This window comes from Nycticebus coucang, chromosome 2 (genome assembly GCF_027406575.1).
Source record: "Nycticebus coucang isolate mNycCou1 chromosome 2, mNycCou1.pri, whole genome shotgun sequence".
NCBI lineage: Eukaryota > Metazoa > Chordata > Mammalia > Primates > Lorisidae > Nycticebus > Nycticebus coucang.
In genome coordinates, this window is record NC_069781.1 from 91,348,512 (window position 1) to 91,368,541 (window position 20,030).

Here is a 20,030-nt window from a genome sequence, read left to right on the forward strand (position 1 = left end):
ATCCGTAACCAGCTGACTGTTCTCTTTATTGCTTTCCATTCTTTTTGTTTGTTTGTTTTCTTTTCTCTTTTGCAGGCAGAGATTGTCAAGAGGCTGAACGCTATCTGTGCACAAGTCATTCCTTTCCTGTCCCAAGAGGTAAGGTGGTTGATTTCAGATACTGGACCAGAAGTTACCCATTTTAGTAGTTTTGCAGAAAAGAGATTGTGGAGCTGACTCTCTGGCATTGTCAGTCTCTTGGTGTTTGTATTTTACATTTCTAACAAGCAGTTCATTCCAACTTCTCCAACATTCCAACTTCTATAACTTATTACCATTCTGTGGAATATAATGTAAATGTTTATATAATGAAATACTGTCTAACGGGCTAAGCAAAATTCAGTTGTTAGAATATTTTGTATGATGTAGTGTTGCTCACAATTATGCTTCTTTGTCATAATGGCACCCAATAGAGTAGCTTGAAAAACTGCTAAGAAAACAAGAGCTTATTCTATATTTTTGTGCCAGGCATTGAGAGTTGGCAGAAGACCTATCAAATAGCCAAGCTTACATAGTAAACAAACTAATGTAACTTTTGACTGGCCATTTTAAAAAAGTTAATTATTATAGATTAAGTCTTTATATTGCTTGTGCTTTTGGGAAAAGACATGCAAAATTGGATTCAGTGAATTCATTTTTCTGAGTGTCAGTTTTCTCAAAATTAGGCTTTGGTGGCAGGGGCCTTTACCCATTGCCGAGGCCTGGTATGCAACTCACTGATTTTCTCTTGCTCACCACCAGGTGAAGTGTGCACTGTCAGTAATGCACACAGATGGGAATGAGGAGATGCATTTCTAGTGTTTGGTGAAATTACCCCCCATTCCGCTTGCTTGCTTTTGGTAGGTAAAAAGTTTAGAGGAGAATACTGGAAAAAGATAAGTTTTGCTTATACATTACTGAATCTTTCATTTGTTCAGTTGTATGATCAGTTGTATGAAGGAAGATGGTAGTGGAATATCTGCATGCCTTGTAGCCATAGTGTTGTTCTGTGGACTGAGAAGGCACAGAGGGGCTTTCCTCTCACCCTTTCAGTTCTGTTGAGTGTGTTGTGTCACTGCTTTTCGGAGGAGCAGCTCTTTACCTGCCTACCAAAGGGCATGTGCTGATTTAGCACACAGCCAAGCCAGTATTTGAATATGTATTATAGATGTGAAGATTGTATATGTAACTTATTATTTGGTCTGCAGTGTCAGATTGGAGTAAACCATACGTACCCTTCAGTAGTATGTAGTAAGTTTTACTTGTGACTAGATTAGTTGGCTTGGTGAATCTAAGGGTATATAGGGTGTAATTTGCATTTCTTTAGGAAGCTTGGTTGCCCTTCACCTGATCCACACCAGCTGATCCATACCAGTATGTATTTATTACTTTAAACAGCCCTGTGTTATGGAGATGGAAAATGGGAAGAATGTGTAATCACAGAGCTGTAAGCAGGCTGGGGGATTATACCCTTAAGGTGGCAGGGAATAGTTTGAGTTATCTCTAGGGTGGTATCAGAGTTGGCCTTTGTAGGCACAGACCCTTGTATATATTCTCTGGGGCAGCTTTTTCCCATGGCATTTCTGAGGGATCTGTAGGTTGTGTTAAGAAGTGGAAGGAGGTCTTGACGTTGGTGAGATGCTGATTTGCCAATAAATCATTTTCCCACATGAGTTATGTGGTATGTGTGAGCAGACCCAGTAGGAACAGGATATGTAATAGTAGTGGTGCTGTGCAAGACTGGGCTGGAATTAATTAGCTAAGGAAGTTGTATATACCCTGTAGAGGAAAGCCACAGGCAGACAGATACTGGCAACTCCTTTCTGCTTTAGGCTGGGAGGATGAGTGTCATACTGTTCACCACTTAACTATTCATGTCTCTTACACTGATGTTTTGATCGAAACCCTTGATTCATATGCAATGAACTATGTTATGGTTCTCTCAGTATTAATTATGTATATATCTTTTCTTTGGGCTTAACTTACTCTTTTTCAGGTTTCTTTGGGGGGTGTGTGTGTGTGTGTGTGTGTGTGTATCTTTTAATGTGTGAGCCACGAACATGTTTGCTCTCGTCAAATCAGGGCCTCTCTGGTGTTTTATCTGAACATTGCCCACCTTGTTTCCTATTCTGGGCATTCTCTGAGCATCAGACTCCTTGCTTCTTCCCTGAGGCCAGATGGACCATAATCTGGAGGGAGGGGAAAGAGCAGGTTATTAGAGGAAGACGAATTCTATTTCCTGTCTCTTCAGAGGCATGGAAAATCACTCTTGCATGGCTGTGAGCATCACTGTGTGCCAGAACTGAAGGCTCTTAATCTGATCTTTTAACACTGGCTCTCTGTGTGATAGCCTTACTGCCAAAACGGCAGCTGCAGCATTAGAATTTATTTTAAAAATACTTTTATTTAAAAAGTAAAAGATTCTATGTAGAAAAGAGAAAAATATTCCATGAAAACTAGTACATAAGCTGTAGGACAGTATGGTTGGAGGGATTGTGAACGTCTGAAGTCAGGCTTTTTGGAGTTTGACAGGAACCAGAGGTAAATTTACCCCCATTTAGGTGAAATCTCTTTTTAATTTAGCCCCCTAGTTTTGATTAATATACTTGCTGAACATTGCTTATGTTTAGTTTACTACATTATCTAAACTTTAAAAGAAGAACATGTATATAAAATACTAAAATGATAATTAAATTTAGTTTTAACTGGAAGACTTTGCTTTTTTAAGAAATGAGTTGTATAATTGTAGCTCAGAAATACTTGAAGTGTGTCTGTATATAAAAATCACGAAAAAAGTATTTTCTTATTTTTCTAAAACATTTTTTAAAAATTGCAGCTAATATACATGTTTATGATGTGCCATTGCACTCACAACTGCGTTCAGAGTCCTAGGCATTTTACAAAAATATTGCGAACTTGTCATTAAAAGTGAGTAACTATCTCTTAGGGTTCTTAGAATTTCATAGGATCCTAATATCAGAATTTAGAGAAACCTCATGAAATCCTCTTACGTCTGACCTGCTCTTTTTGTCTCACTCACTTTTGGACTTTTAGGAATGGGTAAGACTGATATATATATTCTAATGCTCTCAAATTTCATCTTCAAAAGGCAAATATCAAGGTAGTAAGTGGGAAGTTCTTTTCTTTCCCAATTTGGGTCTTATTTACAGGGGAAGAACTATAAATAATCAACTCTTGAGTTGGCAGTTCCATAAACAAGAGATGCCAGGACGATGACAGTTGGATCTGGGTTGAGTCCTGGCCTCCCTGTTACAAATTATGCTTATTCTAAGCTGAGTGACCTTTAGCAGTAGTTTGCCTCTCTCAGCCTCAGTTTCCTCATTTGTATGATGAGGTTAATAATAGCGTGGAGTGCAGCTTAGCACAGAGTGAACACCTTCAGCACCTTCAGTGGAAATGGAGCTCTCAGTTTCTTCTTGGGTGGGCATAGAACCAGCCCTCCCTCTCTTTTCTGATTTTATTTTAAAAGAATGTGAATTAGCCGGGCGCAGTGGCTCACTCCTGTAATCCCAGCACTGTGGGAGGCTGAGGAGGGATAATCGCTTGAGCTCAGGAGTTCGAGACTCGCCTGAGCAACAGTGAGACCTCGACTCATGAAAAAAAATGGAAAAACCCAGCCGGGCGCCCCAGCGAGCCCCTGTAATCCCAGCGGCTTCCGGAGGCTGAGGCAGCGGGGTGCCTGCAGCCCGAGTCTGAGGTTGTGGTGAGCTGCCACGCCCACTGCACTCTGCTCAGGGGCATAGGGCGGGACCCTTTCTCAACAACAACAACAACAACAAAGAACGTGAATTGATTCTCTAATGTCCTTAGAAAGGAAAAAAGTATTAAATTAATACTGAACCTAGGCTGGGTGTGGTGGCTCATCCTGCTGTAATTGGAGCACTTTAGGAGATTGAGGCAGGAAGATGGCTTGAGGGTGGGAGTTTGAGATCAGCATGAGCAAGAGTGAGACCCGGTCTCTACAAAAAATAGAAAAATTAGCTGAGCATGGTAGCATGGGCCTGTTGTTCCAGCTCCCACAGAGGTGGAAGCAGAATAATCACTTGAGCCTAGGGGTTGGAGGTTGCAGTGAGCTATGACAATGACATTGTACTCTAGGCTGGCAAAGCAATACCTTGTCTTAAGAAAAAACAAAACCAAACTCTGGATTCTGAAGTATATCTAATAAACTATCTTAGTGGATCTGCCTGCCCATGCTCCCCTCTCCCCCCACCTCGGCAGTTTCTGTATGATACAGCTTGTAAAGTCTTAGACCTTATGGGTTCTCAGTAACACTGAAGGTTGCCAGTAAATTCTGTTTTGCTTCTGGTGTCCCAATAACAGCCATCCCCACCCCACTTCCAGGAACATTCCTATATAAGGGAGATTTTAATGTGGATAAGAAACTTTGTGTCACTATTATGCCCTGACAATAAAGGGCAGCATTTCTGCTAATTTGGAATTGGATCTGCTCTGCTTCTTCACTGGCTTTGTGTTGGGAAAGTTGCTCTTTCCACGCCTTGGTGTTCCTATGGAATGGAGAGAATAACTTCATCTTTATAATCTGTACTATATGTATTAAAATGTAAAGCAGTTAGCACAGTAAATACTGTTTTCCCTGCCCCTTTCTTTCCTATTACACTTGCAGGTAAATGGATTGTATTTTGTTATTTTGAGTCCTAAGACATTTAGGGAGGAATGACTTGGTAGGAACTGAGAAGAGTTAAAGGTAATTTTTCAGATGAGGCTGGCTAGCAGTCTTCCTGTGGAGATAGCTGAGACTTGGAGCTTTGGTGGCTGCTTCCAGCAGTGTCCATCTAGCTCCACATCATTTATCTTTTAGAAGCAGGGGAATATTTTATTCTTTTGGCAAGCCAATCAGTATTTATCTTAACCTATTAGATTCTGTGTTAAATATTGGGCACTAAGTTGAGGACCTTTTGGAGGACAGTTGTAGTTTCTTGTACTCTTATTTCCCTATAAAGTTCATTTCTAAAATAGTATGTGTTCTATGGTAATCAAGAAGGTGTTCATGAGACCTTTGAAAACCTCAGACTCTTAATAGGCTGTAGGTCAGTAGGGGAAACTTTTATTGCATTATAGATGAAAATGTATAGTCTCATTTTTCAAAAGCGTGTTGTTCCAATACCAAAGAACAGAACTCATTGGAAGAGGCAGTGCTAGGCAATAGGCAATGTGATAAGAGCTGGAGGTTGGCCAGACTCAGGACCAAATCCTGGCTTAGCCATTTGCTTTCTTTCTAACGTTGTGCAAAATACTTAGCTTTTTGGTCTGCAGTTTCCTTACCCTTATAATGGGATACTTGTCCTGCAGGGCTGTAGTATGAGAGTTAGTGATGATAAAAGGACCTAGCTGAATATTTGGCTGCTTTAACTGAGATTAAAGGAACAGTAGGTTAATCAAGATAAAAACTTGTTTCTCTCTCACAAAACAGCATATAGAAATGTGTGGCTGATTTGGTGACTGTAGAATATCCTCAATTAAGGTTTCTTTTGCATTGATACCCGTTATCACTAGCACCATCTTGTCCTGCTCCAGCTGGTGAGAAGGAGAAAAGAGAGGACAAGTTCTTTTCCTTTTGAGGGCATGATGCAGAAGATGCTTACATTTTTGCTTCCTTTACTATGGCCAACACCTAGTTACCTGCCCACAGCTAGCTGCAAAGGAGATATGGAAATGTAGTCTTAGCCTAGTGACCGTTATTTGCCCCTAAAACTTATGCTAATGTAATAGAAGGGAAATTGGGGAACAATTAGCAGCATATGTCTGGATGAACTCTGCATTGCATCCAGACATGGTGCTATATGCGTAAGGTATAAATAATGGCTACTATTATCAACTGTGTAGCTTTACATGACAGATTCTAGCTCCAACTATATATAACTAGCACATCTTGTATTTTTCACATAAAATATAAAATAATGTATAGTTATTGTTAATAGAAACCTCTTCCTTACCATCCAAATTTTGGAGACAAGTCACCCACCAGGAATTATTTATCATTCATACATTCACAGGGCATGGAAAGGAACCCACGTGAATAGTTATGGGCTCTGTGGACTGTCTATATTTTGAGTTATCATAGTTATGCCCGTATTAAAAAATACAAAGCATAAAGATTCTTCAAGACTTCTCTCAATTGAAGAATGAAGTATGGCCTATCATATTATATAGATTTGCTGGAAAGAAGATTCTGCTTGAAGCTAGAAAAGTTAAGGCAAATCCCTTTCTTGTTAGTGGTCTTTGTTTCATCTCACATCTAAAACATACTCTTGTGAATATATTGTCCTCAAATTGGAGACAAAATTTTTGACAGTCTCCCTCCCTATGAAATCATGGAAGATGTGTATGTTACTGTTGGCTTTGTGGCATTTTGTATCTCTAAAAACTTAGCTTAACTTGATTGTTTTGCAGCTTCAGACTTGATCTGAAGTATGGTTCCTTAATGACCAGGGGCTTCCTAATGCTCATTTATTAAACCCATGGTCATTTTTACCTTTGGAGAAATGGCATTCATTGTTAACCTTGTCAGCAGAAACAACTTGTTTGTAGTCATTCAGTGCCAAGGATAATGGAAGTTCCCCTCCTCCCCCACTCCTGTAATTCCATGGAGAGGTTTTTTTTTTCTTTTTTTCTTTTTTCTTCTTAAAGAAGTTATTTAAAACACAATTACTTAAAACAGAAGCAGAGATGCATAGAGGCTGAGGGAATAGCCCTGTAGGCTAGTCCTCACCATGACCGTGTGGATTACAACTAATAGGGCCCAGACTTAAAAGTGAAGAGAGCTGTTTTTTCCTTGTATCAGTTATTTATTTTAAGAAAAGAATCGTTTAATAAATAAGAATTCAAATCATTCTTTTTATAAGATTTAACAATAGTTCTCTGATTTTTGGAATTTTTAGAGTACAAAGGGAAATTAGGGGTGAAAAATTTAAGCCTTCTATTTTTATTATTATGTTTACCTAGAGAAAAGGGACTGTTCAGACTTGAAGGCTTTCTGGTGTAAATTTAAACCTAAAACTTGATTCTTATTGCCTTGTTGGTACACCAAGTAGTATTTGGGACCAAGTAGCATTTTGGCACAAATACTACATTGCATTGAAATGGTAGAAAGTAATAAATAATTACATAATAGTGATAATGCGAGTTTATTTGAATTGCAATTCCAGTAGGCTAGAATAGCTAGTGATGATCAAGTGATAAATAAATTTGTTTTTTCGGTGCCATGAATTTGGTTCTTGTAGTCTGATAGAAAGTAACACACACACACACACACCCCGTACTATGTTATTATGAAACATGGGTGTATCTCAGATGCTGTTTATTTGGGCACCTTGGGTTACAGTGGTGCTGAATTGCTCTCTACCACATTTTGCATGTATTAAGAAATAGAAGTTGGAAAATGTGATCAGTCACTTTAATTTTGTGCCTGAGGGAAGAAATGAACAAAATACAGTGGGTATATGCACTGGTGGCAGTATTATCACCTAATAATGGCACCAGGTTTACTCATTTATTAACTTTGGAAGGAATCAGTGGCTTGTGGTAACATGGTTTGATGTAGGAGAGCCTGGCTGAAATCAGAGATCCCCTGATAAGCATGTAGTGGCGCTCCTAAGACTATCTTCACACAGCATTCATTAAGTGCCAGCAGCCTGCACAGGGCACATCTGCTTCCCAGTGGGGCCGTTTCTTCAGTCTTTGTAATGTGTTATGAAAACACTTGCATATTGAAAGAATGTCCTGAAGTGAATAATATACACGGATTGGGGCTTCAAAGGATTTGGTCCAGTTTTCTGATCTTCACATTAGGTATGGGCATGGGTAACTTTTCATTTAAAATTTTTTTTTTTCTCATAATATGGGACAAACCATCAGAGAGAATAATCCTGTTCCATCATCCTTAGTTAGCTTGTTGTACGTGACCATGTGTTTTGGTGACAATTAGCTGTTTGGTCAGATCCATGTGGTAGCATCATGGCCTGTTTGACCTGAGGAAGTGAAAGATGATTCTCCGTAGGTAGAACTTTTTTCTATGGGTTTAAGCTTGGACCTCCATCCAAAGTCACCAATGCCAATACTTGTCTGTATATGTCTTAAAAAATTAATGTGTGACGGGCTACGCCTGTGGCTCAAGGAGTAGGGCACCAGTCCCATATGCCGGAGGTGGCGGGTTCAAACCCAGCCCTGGCCAAAAAAAAAAAAAAAAAAAAAAAAATTAATGTGTGTTTGAGGAACTGACTCATTTCTTTGACTTTCAGTTAGGTAGTGATTAGGTTATTACTGGAGCTAAGCCTTAAAGTATTTTGATTGTATAGAGCTGCATTGTGCAATACAGTAGAGGCTGGGTAGATTTAAATTAAAGCTAAAGTAAAATTAAAAATTAAGTTTCTGAGTCACTCTAGCCACATTTCAGGTACTCAGTATCTACCCATAAGTGGCTAGTCGCTGTCATATTATTAGCACAGATGTAGAACGTTCCCCATTGCCAGAGTTCTGTTGGGCAGCACTGAGCTTTAAGATCTTGCTGGACATACCGGTGAATGATGCTCTGTCCCATATGAGAATGAAGGTAAGGTCAAATGGCAGGAAAAACTTGGGCAGCATTTCCCAAAGTGTGCTTTAATCCCGTGTTATACAGCTAAAATTGTTTTGGCCGCCGTGTATATATATGTTTACCCCCTTAAGCTTTGCAACTCTGAGAAGTCCTGTAGTTTGCTTCATTAAAACTGTGGGGTTTTCATCTATTGTTTGTGTTTGCTTTTTAGTTAATACTTAATTTCTTATGGGACTAACATGTCTTTAGAATACTGTTTAGGAAAGGCTGACTGACAGGTATTGGGGTAAATTTAAAGTTGATTTTTGCCAATAAACTCCATAGAGATGCTGAAAAAGTTGTAGTACGATTTTAGCCTGACTTACCAGAAGTGGAGTGACAATTTAACTTGAATTTGACAAGGAATATTGTGTTCCGGACATAAGGTGCACAACCACAACCAGGACAGTAGTTGGAAGGATGAGTGGCCTAGAGCCAGTGACACAGAGAAAGTGTTGAGTGACCTGAGGGTGTTCAACTTGAAAGAGAGAAAATTGAAAACACACCTTATGCTATTTTCAAATACTTCAGTTGAAATTCTCAATCTGTAGAGGAAAATTCAGAGACAAAACTGGATCTAGTGGGAAGAAGTTTTAGGGAGGTAGATTTTAACTTACTGTTATGGCTCATTGTCCCAAAATAGAAAAAGGTTTGTCTATGAGGTAGTGAGTTCCCTTTTCTCAGGAGGTGATCAAGCAGACTGACTGATGAGGGTGTGAGAGGGGAGATTTCATCCATTGGATAGAGTAGTGACCCTTGGCCTGTGGTTGCTACCGTACTTCTACCATCTTGATCTTCTCACCCCAGACAGCATTTAGAAATCTGATGCATATGGAAATATGAAGAGTCTTTTTATTTGTTGGTAGTTAACAATGCTTGGGGTACGACTGGCATCTGGGTGTCTACAGGCACTTTCTAGTTCATAGTGTTTCTAAGTGACTTTTTATGTACATATGGCTGTTGGTTCCTATTAGTGGATGGGTGTTTGGTCCAAGTTCAGTCTAAAATATCTTTCACCCTAGAATATTTAGCCTTCTGTTATTCCTTCAATATGGTTTTCTTCTCTGCCATCCAACTTCTTATTGTTCCTAGAACCATGTTACTGAAATGCAGGACTGATAGTGCTCAGCTGCTCAAAAATTTTTAATAATGCCTGATTTCCTACCAGGATGAAGTCCAATTTTTGCATGTCATGCAAAGCCCTTCACTGTTTGGCCTCTTTCTGCCTTGCCAGCTTTCATTACCTGCTAATACATGCTTTTCCAGAGTATACCCACTGCCATACTCATGTGTGTTCAAGTATTTGCCTTTATGAATACGACCTCTACTTTAAAGAGTAAAGAGTAAAGGCCCAGTATGGTGGCTCATGCCTGTAATTCTAGCACTTTGGAAGGCCAAGGCAGGAGGATCGCATGAGGCTAAAAGTTCGAGACTAGCCCGAGCAACATAGCGAATACTTCATCTCTACGAAAAATAGAAAAATTAGCATGGCATAGTATTGTATGCCTGTAATCCCAGCTACTCAGGAGGCTGAGGCAATAGGATCACTTCAGTCCCAGGAGTTTTAGGATGCTGTAGTTACGATAACACCACTGTACTCTAGCCCTAGCAACAGAGCAAGAGAAAAAAAAGAAGATTTTTGCTGGCATGTCTTCCCATGCTCAGGAAGATCCTACAAAATTCTACCCTGCCTGTCTCTGATGTGTACCCTATCTGCTCTACTCTTAGCCACATAGACATCTTTTCTCCTCTTTTATAGAGGCAATATCTTTCTCCTTCAGGGAACTTATTCAGTCTCTTTCCTCTGCCTGGAATTCTTTTCTTCTCATTCGTCATCCACAGAACTCCTACAGATCCTTCAGATCTCAGTTGTCAGGTCATTTTCCTTAAAGAATATTCTCTCAGCCCCAAGATTAGATTCTGGTATTTTCCTGATAGCAAAACATCCTATAATTTTCTAATGGAAATTATCATCCAGTTGTAATTATGTAGAACACTGTTTTTCTTAAACTCTGTGAGATCAGGGTCTATGGTTCCTTGCTCTAATCTCAGTGCCTGTCTCCTACAGTGCACAGTAGGTGCTTAATAAATGTTTGCGGGAATGAATTCAAAACCCAAAAACTTCCCTGATACCCCAGGAAATGTGCTGGTGATTTCCTCCCAAAACCTCTCCCGGTATTTTATGTCCTATCTTCCTTTGTTGTTAGATATACTTTATGTCTGTGAGAAGTCAGAGCCATATATCTTACTTGGTGTCTCCACATGTTGGGAATGTTAATTAATGTTCATCATAGGAATCCCAGTTCATTTCATATACATACCTTTGCTACTTACTACTTCACTACCCCATCAATAAGGGGAATATTTAAAAAAAATTCTAAGTTTTAATATTGTTTCTTATTACTGTTTTTATTGGAAGTGCTGCATCTGTTGCCTTGCCCTAAAGTATTGGCATGGCAGATATTGTCATCACAATCCCTTCTGAGAAATGTATATTAAACACTCTACACATTAGTGATTTACTAAGGTCTGTTTCTCAGCAGGCTTTGTTTGACTTACCATGAGCTTATATTGTTTTAATCTCTTGTAGAAAAAAGTGTTTTCAATACTTTTCCTGAATAAATGCCAAAAATAACTTGATGATGATGAAAGTAGGTAGGCGGGTGATTTAATGTACAGAATTTCATTTTACTGACTTTTTTCCCCAACCACGCTTGCATTCCTGAAATCATGGTATTTTTAAAAAGTCATTTTTATTAAGGTATAACTTAAATACCATAAAATACACTCATTTTAAGAGTACAGTTCAATGACTTTTCAATAAATTTAAGAGTTGTGCAACATCACCACAATTTGGGGGGGTGGAATTTGGTTTTATTTTTTAATTTTTTTTTTTTTTTTTTTTTGGTCTCTTTTAAATTCACTTCTCTCCCTTTATTCTTTATCTGGCATATTAATATGACATTAGTGGCATTTTTGTTTGGTGCTTGTGGATCATTCGAACAGGGTACTGTATCTGAGTTTGGAGCCTAAGTAGAGTCAGAAGGGCATGTGCACTATTGCCTTCCCCAGATGGGCTGGGCCTCAGTGGTGGCCACCACTCCTGGTACAGTGGCAGAGGATAAGCAGGAAGTGGGAAAGGAAATAAGATGTGGGTGGAGTGGGAAGAGAGCACCCATAGGGAAGGGGAACAGAAGGCAGACATAGTGGGAAAGCACTCGTAGTTCTAACAAGATGTGAAAAACTTGCTATATTTTTGAGTCAGCTTATTTGTTAAAATCTAAAAATGGAAAAAAGAGGTCTCCTGGGTCAGTTTATGAGAGTACTTTGGGCTTCTTGCTTGAGTGTTCATTTTTCTCTTGTGATCTTTTGCCCGTTCTTCCTGTCTTAATTTTCACACCTTACCTGCTCTGTGGTGTCAGTATTACTGTGTGACTGAGTGAGCAAGGTTAGGGTGTTTCTGGTGCTTTTAGAGCATGCAGGGGAGGAGGTGTTGTTTGCCTTAGGGAGCTTCTGTTCAAAAGGTCCTTAAACAGCAAATGATTCATGGGTTGTAAGCAGAAATAGGGAAGTGGAATTCTGATCTGCAGGTAAAGATCAGATGTTATATTAGCCCGGGGCCATTGCCATCAAAAAGAAGAAGCTGAATTGTGACTTCCATTGTCATTTTAGCTTTTTAGCAAGAGTTTCTTCATCTGATGTCAGAGTTATGGCTCACTGGTAGGTGTTTCTGGTTTTCTCAAAAAAGAAAAAAATTACACTTGATTTTAATGCCAAGCTGGAAAGATATCCCTGTAGCCTAAGGCATATTTGCCCATTTTAGCAATTGGAATCTAGTTTATGAAGTGAGTGTTGAATAGTCTTCATGGTAGAAAGGCCCTGAGTAGATGTATTTTCTGTGTCTCTATCTCTTTGAACAACTGCTCTTTGAATACTTAATATAAAGTAGGTAATATTTCAGTAATATTGGAGAAATGGCAGAGTAAGAATTTAAATACTTGTTGAATGAATGCATGTGTGAATGAATGATGTGCATGTTGGATGTGACTGCATGTGGCGCATGTGGTCCTTTTTTAGCAATTTTTTAGAAATTTTGAGCAGCCATTCTTGAGTATTGGAAAGTAAAACGTGGAAAATCTCATAAAAATTTCTGCCCATAATCTCATTTTGAGTATGAAATAAATCCTAGAGTCCTACATGTTATCTTTTTCTCTGTTTTCCAAGTATTGCTATTCTTTTACTAGGTTTACTGAGATTCAGGTTGTTCTTAAATCTACACATGAGCTCTGTGTTTCTCACATAGTAAATGCTCAGTAAACATTTTACATGGTCAGGCTAGCTTTAGGGAAAGCTAAAGTTACTATTACTGGCTATTTTATTGACTATGTCTCTCTATTCCTACTAGTATTTCACAATCTCTTAGGATTTTTACTGTATTCAGAGCAAGAGAGAAATGCATTTTTTTCACTCTGGCAAGTATTTTATTAAGGAATAAGAGGATGGATGGAGAGATCTAGAAATAGAATTTGGGATTGTTTCTTATACCTATTTTGAAAAAAATAAATTTCAAAGTATATAGTTTAATGCTCAAATTCTGTTAAAAACTTTTAAATGCAGTAATCTATTAACGTTTTTCTTTCCTGTTTATCATAGGCACAAAATACACACTTCTATTAGAAAACCAAATGTGAAAATATCACATTGTAGATAGCTAATTTAAAGCTGTTCGTTTCCCACATCACCTCCCCAGTACCCCTACACACCTCAGAGATGGAAATAGTGGTCACCCTAGTTAATCTTAGTAGCTATATATTTGACAGTTTTGGAATGATGACTAGGTGGTTAAAGGGAAGTTCCACATTTAACTGTTAGCTCTTTGTATGTATTAAGCAGTATGATAATTCAGCTTTAAGTTTACTTCAAATAAATGAAGAAAGTTAGCTAACTTTCTCAACTGAGATCTATCACCAAATAAGACTCTTCAGCCACAGAGGAGTGCTTGTTCATAGTACAGTCCCCTTGGTTCTTCATTCACTAAACCTCGTTGAAGGAAGCCATTAAAGAGACCTATTTTAAACCACATTTAAGGTCTATAAATTAGAGTGCTCAAGTGTGTTTAGTTGAGAATAATAGTTATATTTTGAGGGGCACTTGTTCGTGCACTTGTGTATGTCCAGATGTAAGAGAGTACTGCCATGCAGAGACTTTTGTGCTACTTAAGTTTTCCAATATTACACAAATTACTAACATCAGAGCTCAGTCTTCTTAGAACTGCACTGTGGATGGAGGGATTTTTCTATATTATTTATCCTAGTTTTTCTAAAGAAAAAGAACTTGTAGGTTTTAGTTTTCCTATTATTGCATTTAAAAGAAATACCTGATCTCCTTAACCTTGAGCTGTACATTTTTGATCTCTTAAATATGCAGCCCTTGATGACAAGAATTAAAACATGAACTACACCCGTAGTTCAGTGATTAGGGCGCTGGCCACATACATCAGGGCTGATGGGTTTGAACCCAGCCTGGGCCTGCTAAACAACAGTGACAGCTACAACAACAACAACAACAAAAAATAGCCAGGCATTGTGAGGGTGCCTGTAGTCCCAGCTACTTGGGAGACTGAGACAAGAGAATAGCTTAAGCCCAAGAGTTTGAGGTTGCTGTTAGCTGTGATGCCATGGCCATGGCACTCTACTGAGGGTGACACAGTGAAACTGTCTCAGGAAAAAAAAAAAAGAAAAAGGAATTAAAACATGAATACTTTGCACATTTCTAGAACAAACATAAACCTTGAGTTCTTTATGTCCTTTCAAGGTCTCTGGCTCCTTTCCCAAATATCAGGAGAAAATTTAAAAATAAGAACTTTCAAGAAATAATTTCAAAAAACTCTTTTATGTACATGGCAAAGAGAAAAGGGGGTGGTAGATACAAAGAAAGCAGGTGGGATGAGTTGTGTTTGGTTTGTTAGTGTTAGTGGAAGATCTTTGGTCAAAGTGTACTCCTGACCAGAAAGTGAAATTTAAGCTGTTGTATGGAAGCATCCTTCATGGGCTTTCTCAGCCCAGGGGTGGGGAACTTTCGGCTTTCTGATGTCAAGATTGTTCATTTTTAAGCACAAAGGAGGCAAGAAACTCTTCATCTTTCTCTCCTGCATCTCTCTTAATAAAAGGATTTGTTATGTAAAATTTCGATTCCATCTAAAGGTTGCACTTAAGGACCTATAAGGCTACAGGCCTCAGATTCCCCAGCCCTAATTGGGGCTTGCATTTGGAAATCTGGAGACCACACCAAATACTGTTTTGCATGTAATTGAAGTTAGAGGACATGTTAGGAAAAGCTGTTCTTAATTGAGTAGAAAACAAATAATTGTATTCTGTTTCTGATCTTCATTTATAGCACCAGCAACAAGTGGTGCAGGCTGTGGAACGGGCCAAGCAGGTGACCATGGCAGAACTGAACGCCATCATTGGGGTACGTGGCCTTTCCATTTTAGCTTTGATCTTAGTGTTTGTCATCAGCTCTCTCGCTCTCTCTTTTTAAATTTTGTTCTACCGAAGAGGCAAAAAGCAATAGATACCCACAAAGTGAAATTAAACACTTTGCTTTCAATCTCATGTGAAATTTAATGGCTGCCTCAGACACCTTGGATCACGTTCTCACCAATTTAAGTTGATGTGTTGCTGAAAAATCTCCCCTAAGGAGGCAAGATAGCTCTTTTTCATAATATTTCTTTCCTTGGCCATCAGCTTCTGTTGCTAACCTAGCCCAGAAAAAAGGATACAGATTGCCCTGATATTAAAAAGACCTGTTTTCTTTCCTTTCCCCAAAAGATTATATAGAGAATCTGTCATTTTTAGTGAAATGTGTATTTTCACATCTCCCCTGCTACTGACTCTTCCTCCCTTGTGATGAATGGTTCTTATGGCTTAGTGTCCATTTGAAGTAGAAATAATAGATGAACTATACTGTCTTGCAAAACCAGTGCCCAGTTAGAAAACCTTTCCTGGCAATAGTAGCATTGATGTTGCATAGAAATATTGCTGGAATTCCTGGATTTGGACAATCAGTCCAAATCCATGTATATATTTGTTCTCTCAGTTAAAAATAACGTGTAATCAAATAATATGGTAAAACAAATACTAAAGATGAGAAATCTTAGCTGTGATGAGCACAATGCTCCCCTTTCTATCGTGCAGATAGTTTAAGCAGTTTCTTAGGTTATTCTAATGAAGACACTACAACTGTACATTCCTCTGTCTGCCATCTCCCAAATACTTTTGTGTTTAGGTTATACACAAAAGTCTTTTCTCTTTTTTTCTCTCAATGTATCATACACACTTTCAAATGCTAATTATTTCATTTACTTTCATTAAAATTCAGATTGCGGTGTGAAGATGCATGTAAGGGTCGCCTGATAATCAATCTGAAGTGAAGATATTGGTTCAATTATGCCTCTATCTTTGAACAAGGAAATCAGAACTCTAGGATCACTACTGAGAGTGAGAGCGCTATAGTCTGATTGTAGCTTGTTTTTTAATAGGCTATTTAGAGTTCTATTTTTGTCCCTCTGACCACCAGAAAAGAACTGGTAGCAAATTAGCAGATGTAATAAATGGAAAAGAATAATCTTTATTTCATGCAAAATGCCCCTTGGAAAGAAGAGGCTGAATCAGAACAAGCAATGCAGAATCAGGCATAACATTTGTTGTACATTTTTTGTTCTGAGTGGAGGTAGGAGTGATGTTAGAGAGGGATGCATTTAGTTGACAAAGCCATATCTATGCATGCACCCAGCTGTGTTTGCTTGAAGTGTGTGCACATGTGCAGCCTGTGCATGTGTCGTATTCACATTGGGACTGTAGATATATTTTTTGTTACCAAATCTCCTGTAGTACCTTTCTCACTATACTGTCTGCTGTTGGAGAGAATGTGCACAGTGACATCTGATAGGAGTGCTTGCTCAGTTACTTCTAGCTTAGTGTTTATCATTTGTAGGAACAGCTAAAATACAGATAGCCTTCCTACCTTATGTCTGATTGGCAGCCTTTTTAGGAAAACCATGGGTTTTTTGTTTCTTTTTTGAGTTTTTTAGTGACTATACATTGGAGTGATTAAGCTAAATAAAAAAGATTGTTTTGTTTTGCATGTTGCTTAAAAATGTATGAGGGAAGATCTGAAATCAGAGCAAGTTCCCTTCATCACATCAAATAATTTGTATACTGTTTTATATCTATTTCATTCTATATGCTTTTTTTGAATGGGAGGGCAGATTGCTTTTTTCTCAGGGAAACGGTAATTTATTAGACTGTAGCCAAGATACCCAGAGACATATTATGTATATATGGATTTATTATTAAAATAAAGCTTATTTAATTTTGTGACCTAAAATCTTACTTGAAGAACTAACTTAATAGAGCTGCTGCTATCATAGCAGCATGTACTGTAGTTGGTGGGTCTGGTAGGAGTTCCTACCTATTTGTGCCTGAACAGAAAATGGAGCCAAAAGCACATAATCTGACTTTGATGAAAAATAGATTGCAGAAATAGGAAAACCAACCCAAACTTAAAGGGAACCATGAGCCAGGTGAGAAGAAAGGGACACAATTTGCAACTCAATTGAGTTTTTGCTGTTGAGCTTCTCTTTGTCTTTTTCTACCCTGGTGCCTGTGTCTAGTTTTCAGAGTGGCAATGTTGTGGTATTTTAGATGTACCGTGTGTTGTTCTGTGTCACCTGGGCATGGCTGCATTGCGAGGTGGTGGTATTTTGACCTGCTACCAAAAATGATGAGAGCTTAGTTTTAGATTTTTGTTACTTGATTTTTAGAGTATAGGTGGCAATGATTTGCTGCACTGATGGAATGATAGTTTCCCTCTGAGAGGCAAAAACCCATCTAAGCCCCTGCAGACCTTCATTTATTTATCACTACATAATGTATCTGTTTTATATGTATGCACACCATCCAGACAAGAGCAAATGTGCCCAGATTTAATGAAATCTGATGAAGCACCTTTTTAACTCTGCAATATTATTCTACCTTCATTGGTAAATGAGCCAAAGCAGTGATCCATGCAGTTTAAATGCAAAATGCTGAAGTGAGCCCGAAACCTGGAGAGGCGGCTGTTCTCCTGACAATAAGCTAGTTGTGTTTAATGGAATGAAACACAGTTATAATGATTTCTTTCACAGGTCATGTTCAGTTTAAAACTGTTGATAGATTGAAATAAGTTAAATACCATTTATCTTTTATTTATAAGGAAGAAAACCAGGAAAATTCCTATGTTGTTTTTTATAGTTGATATTTTGTGTGTTGTATTGAAATGGTGGTATTTCATATTTCCTTGATGTTTTTTGAGGGGAATGTTGTGTATCTAGTTTGATTTTGTCATGTGTTCTACTAGCCACTGTGTTTTTAAATTAGAGTCTCTGCAAGATCACACTGTTGGAACAGCACACAAATTGTAGTTTTAAATCAGTAATATGATCTAATTAGAAATGATGTTTTCATTTCCTGTATTATTAAATTGAGTCATCTGACTATCTTAAAATGCTTTTTAAATCCATTACACTATATAATCAGTGCATGCTGTGTGAATGTGGTTATGCTTAATAAAGGAGGCAAACTTGGAACCTCCTAAGAATTTCACCAAAGAAACTACCATTAAGAAAAAAAGTTTTGGTATTGGGAATATTGGAAAAGAAAATGTTTGGCTTCTGAAAATAGAAAATATTGTTCCTTTGGAAACCCTCTAACTCACTTTTTAAAGCTAACTGTTTGAGAAGGAAAAATGATAGAAATGTATGCATTTAAAAAAGTAAACCCCTCCCCCCCAAAAAAAAAAACACCTTAAGAAAAAGGTATGCCATGGTGTTCCAGGAAAATGCAGTATAGCACAAGAAATGCTGAACCTCAATTTTTAGCAGTGACATTTTAATGATAGGAAGTCTGCAAAATTATTTGCCATCAATTGTGAAGGCAATAACAAGCCTTGGTGGTTTTTCACACTCTCTGTGTTAAGTGCTTTCAGAATGACAGCGTAAACTGTGTTAGAGAACTCCAAGGAAGTAAAACTGATTAAAATGTTCATGCTTGAATGGTGCTGATGGAATAGTTCATTTGGACTTTCTCTACCTCCTGCAGCTCAAGCTGAAATATTAAAATTCAGTGGATTTAAATCTCTTTCCTCTCAGCTCAGGAAAAAAACATTACATTTTAATAGGTTTTAAACCCATAATTCATTGGTTTGGAGCAGTACTATTAAATCTATTTAAATATTACTTGTATTACTAAGGAAATGATTTAAATGGCTTTTCCTTTACCATTCTTTGTGTTTGAGTTAGTTTTTTTTTACTTTTTTAAAGACAGTACCTTCAGGGTTTGTCTCCCTCTCTTAACATTTTGTTTATTGTCCTTGTCATATGATTGAACCTTAAATTATATATTTTCCAGATTGACATTCTGACAGAAGGTCTTACAGTGTGACTGTTTTAAAAATCAAGGTCTTACAGTGTGACTGTTTTAAAAATGTATGTACTTTTTTTTCCATTATAGATTTTTAAATTGCAATTTTAAGTTTCAAAGGCATTTGGATAAGCCATTTTAGTTAATTCCTCATCTTCATTATTAGCCATTAGGCAAAAACTGAAAGGTATAAATTTATGTTGGGATATATAAAAACAAAACAGATATGTGCAGGGATACGATTTACAAGAAACACAAAACTGGAAATAAATAAAACTTCAATTTTTTAGCAAAAGCAAAAATTCAATAAATATCCTAGAGCCATGTTTTTATCTCTAACAAAGGACTACCGCCCCCCCAAATGGTATGTTTTGTGGGAGTTCTGCTATTATCCTTTTTGGGTATAGCTGTCCCCATAGTAATGAAGCAGTGTTGTACACGCCCCAGTTCCTTTCTCTCTAGTCCTTGCCACTACACCATGTACTACACCATGTGTCCCGTGGCTTGACAGCACCTTTCCTTGCTAAATGCTTGCTTTCCCCTAGTACTTTGTTGGAAGGCCTTTGTGGGAGCCCACCTTTCACTTAGTTATGCCCAGCCCAAAAGGATGAGGGAATTACAGCCCCACTGGGTAACTGTTTCCACAGAGAAGCAGAATCAGTGGAATGTTCCCTGCCTGTCTCATGGTTAGAGAGTCTTCAGGTGCTTTTTACACTAGCCCACGGAGAGTCTCAGTAGAGTGAGCTCAGCTTCCCACAGTACTGATAGACTGGAGAACACATCTGAGTTTAGTTTCCCTCTTCAACTCGTTCACTTTCCCTAGGCCCATACTCCTATTCTAGGATCATTTCAAGATTACTTGCAGCCAAGCCCCGTCTCTTCTCTTTCTTGGCTGTGAGAGGATGGGGAGCTAAGACAGCCAGGCTTTGATTACA

The 20,030-nt window shown here is 38.2% G+C and overlaps 1 protein-coding gene across 17 annotated transcripts in view; it reads left to right on the forward strand.

Moving 5' to 3' along the window:
• Positions 1-20,030, forward strand: part of TLE4 (TLE family member 4, transcriptional corepressor) — a 150,476-nt gene that overhangs the window by 38,618 nt on the left and 91,828 nt on the right. For 7 of the 17 annotated variants that reach the window (XM_053575846.1, XM_053575853.1, XM_053575870.1 and 4 more), the window contains exons 5-6: positions 76-138; positions 15,032-15,106. The exons of 1 other annotated variant lie outside the window; for it this stretch is intronic. In XM_053575846.1, the coding sequence (XP_053431821.1) occupies positions 76-138; positions 15,032-15,106 (138 nt within the window). The remainder of the gene's footprint in view (positions 1-75; positions 139-15,031; positions 15,107-20,030) is intronic. 9 more of the 17 variants (XM_053575912.1, XM_053575922.1, XM_053575959.1 and 6 more) reach the window with 2 other exon arrangements.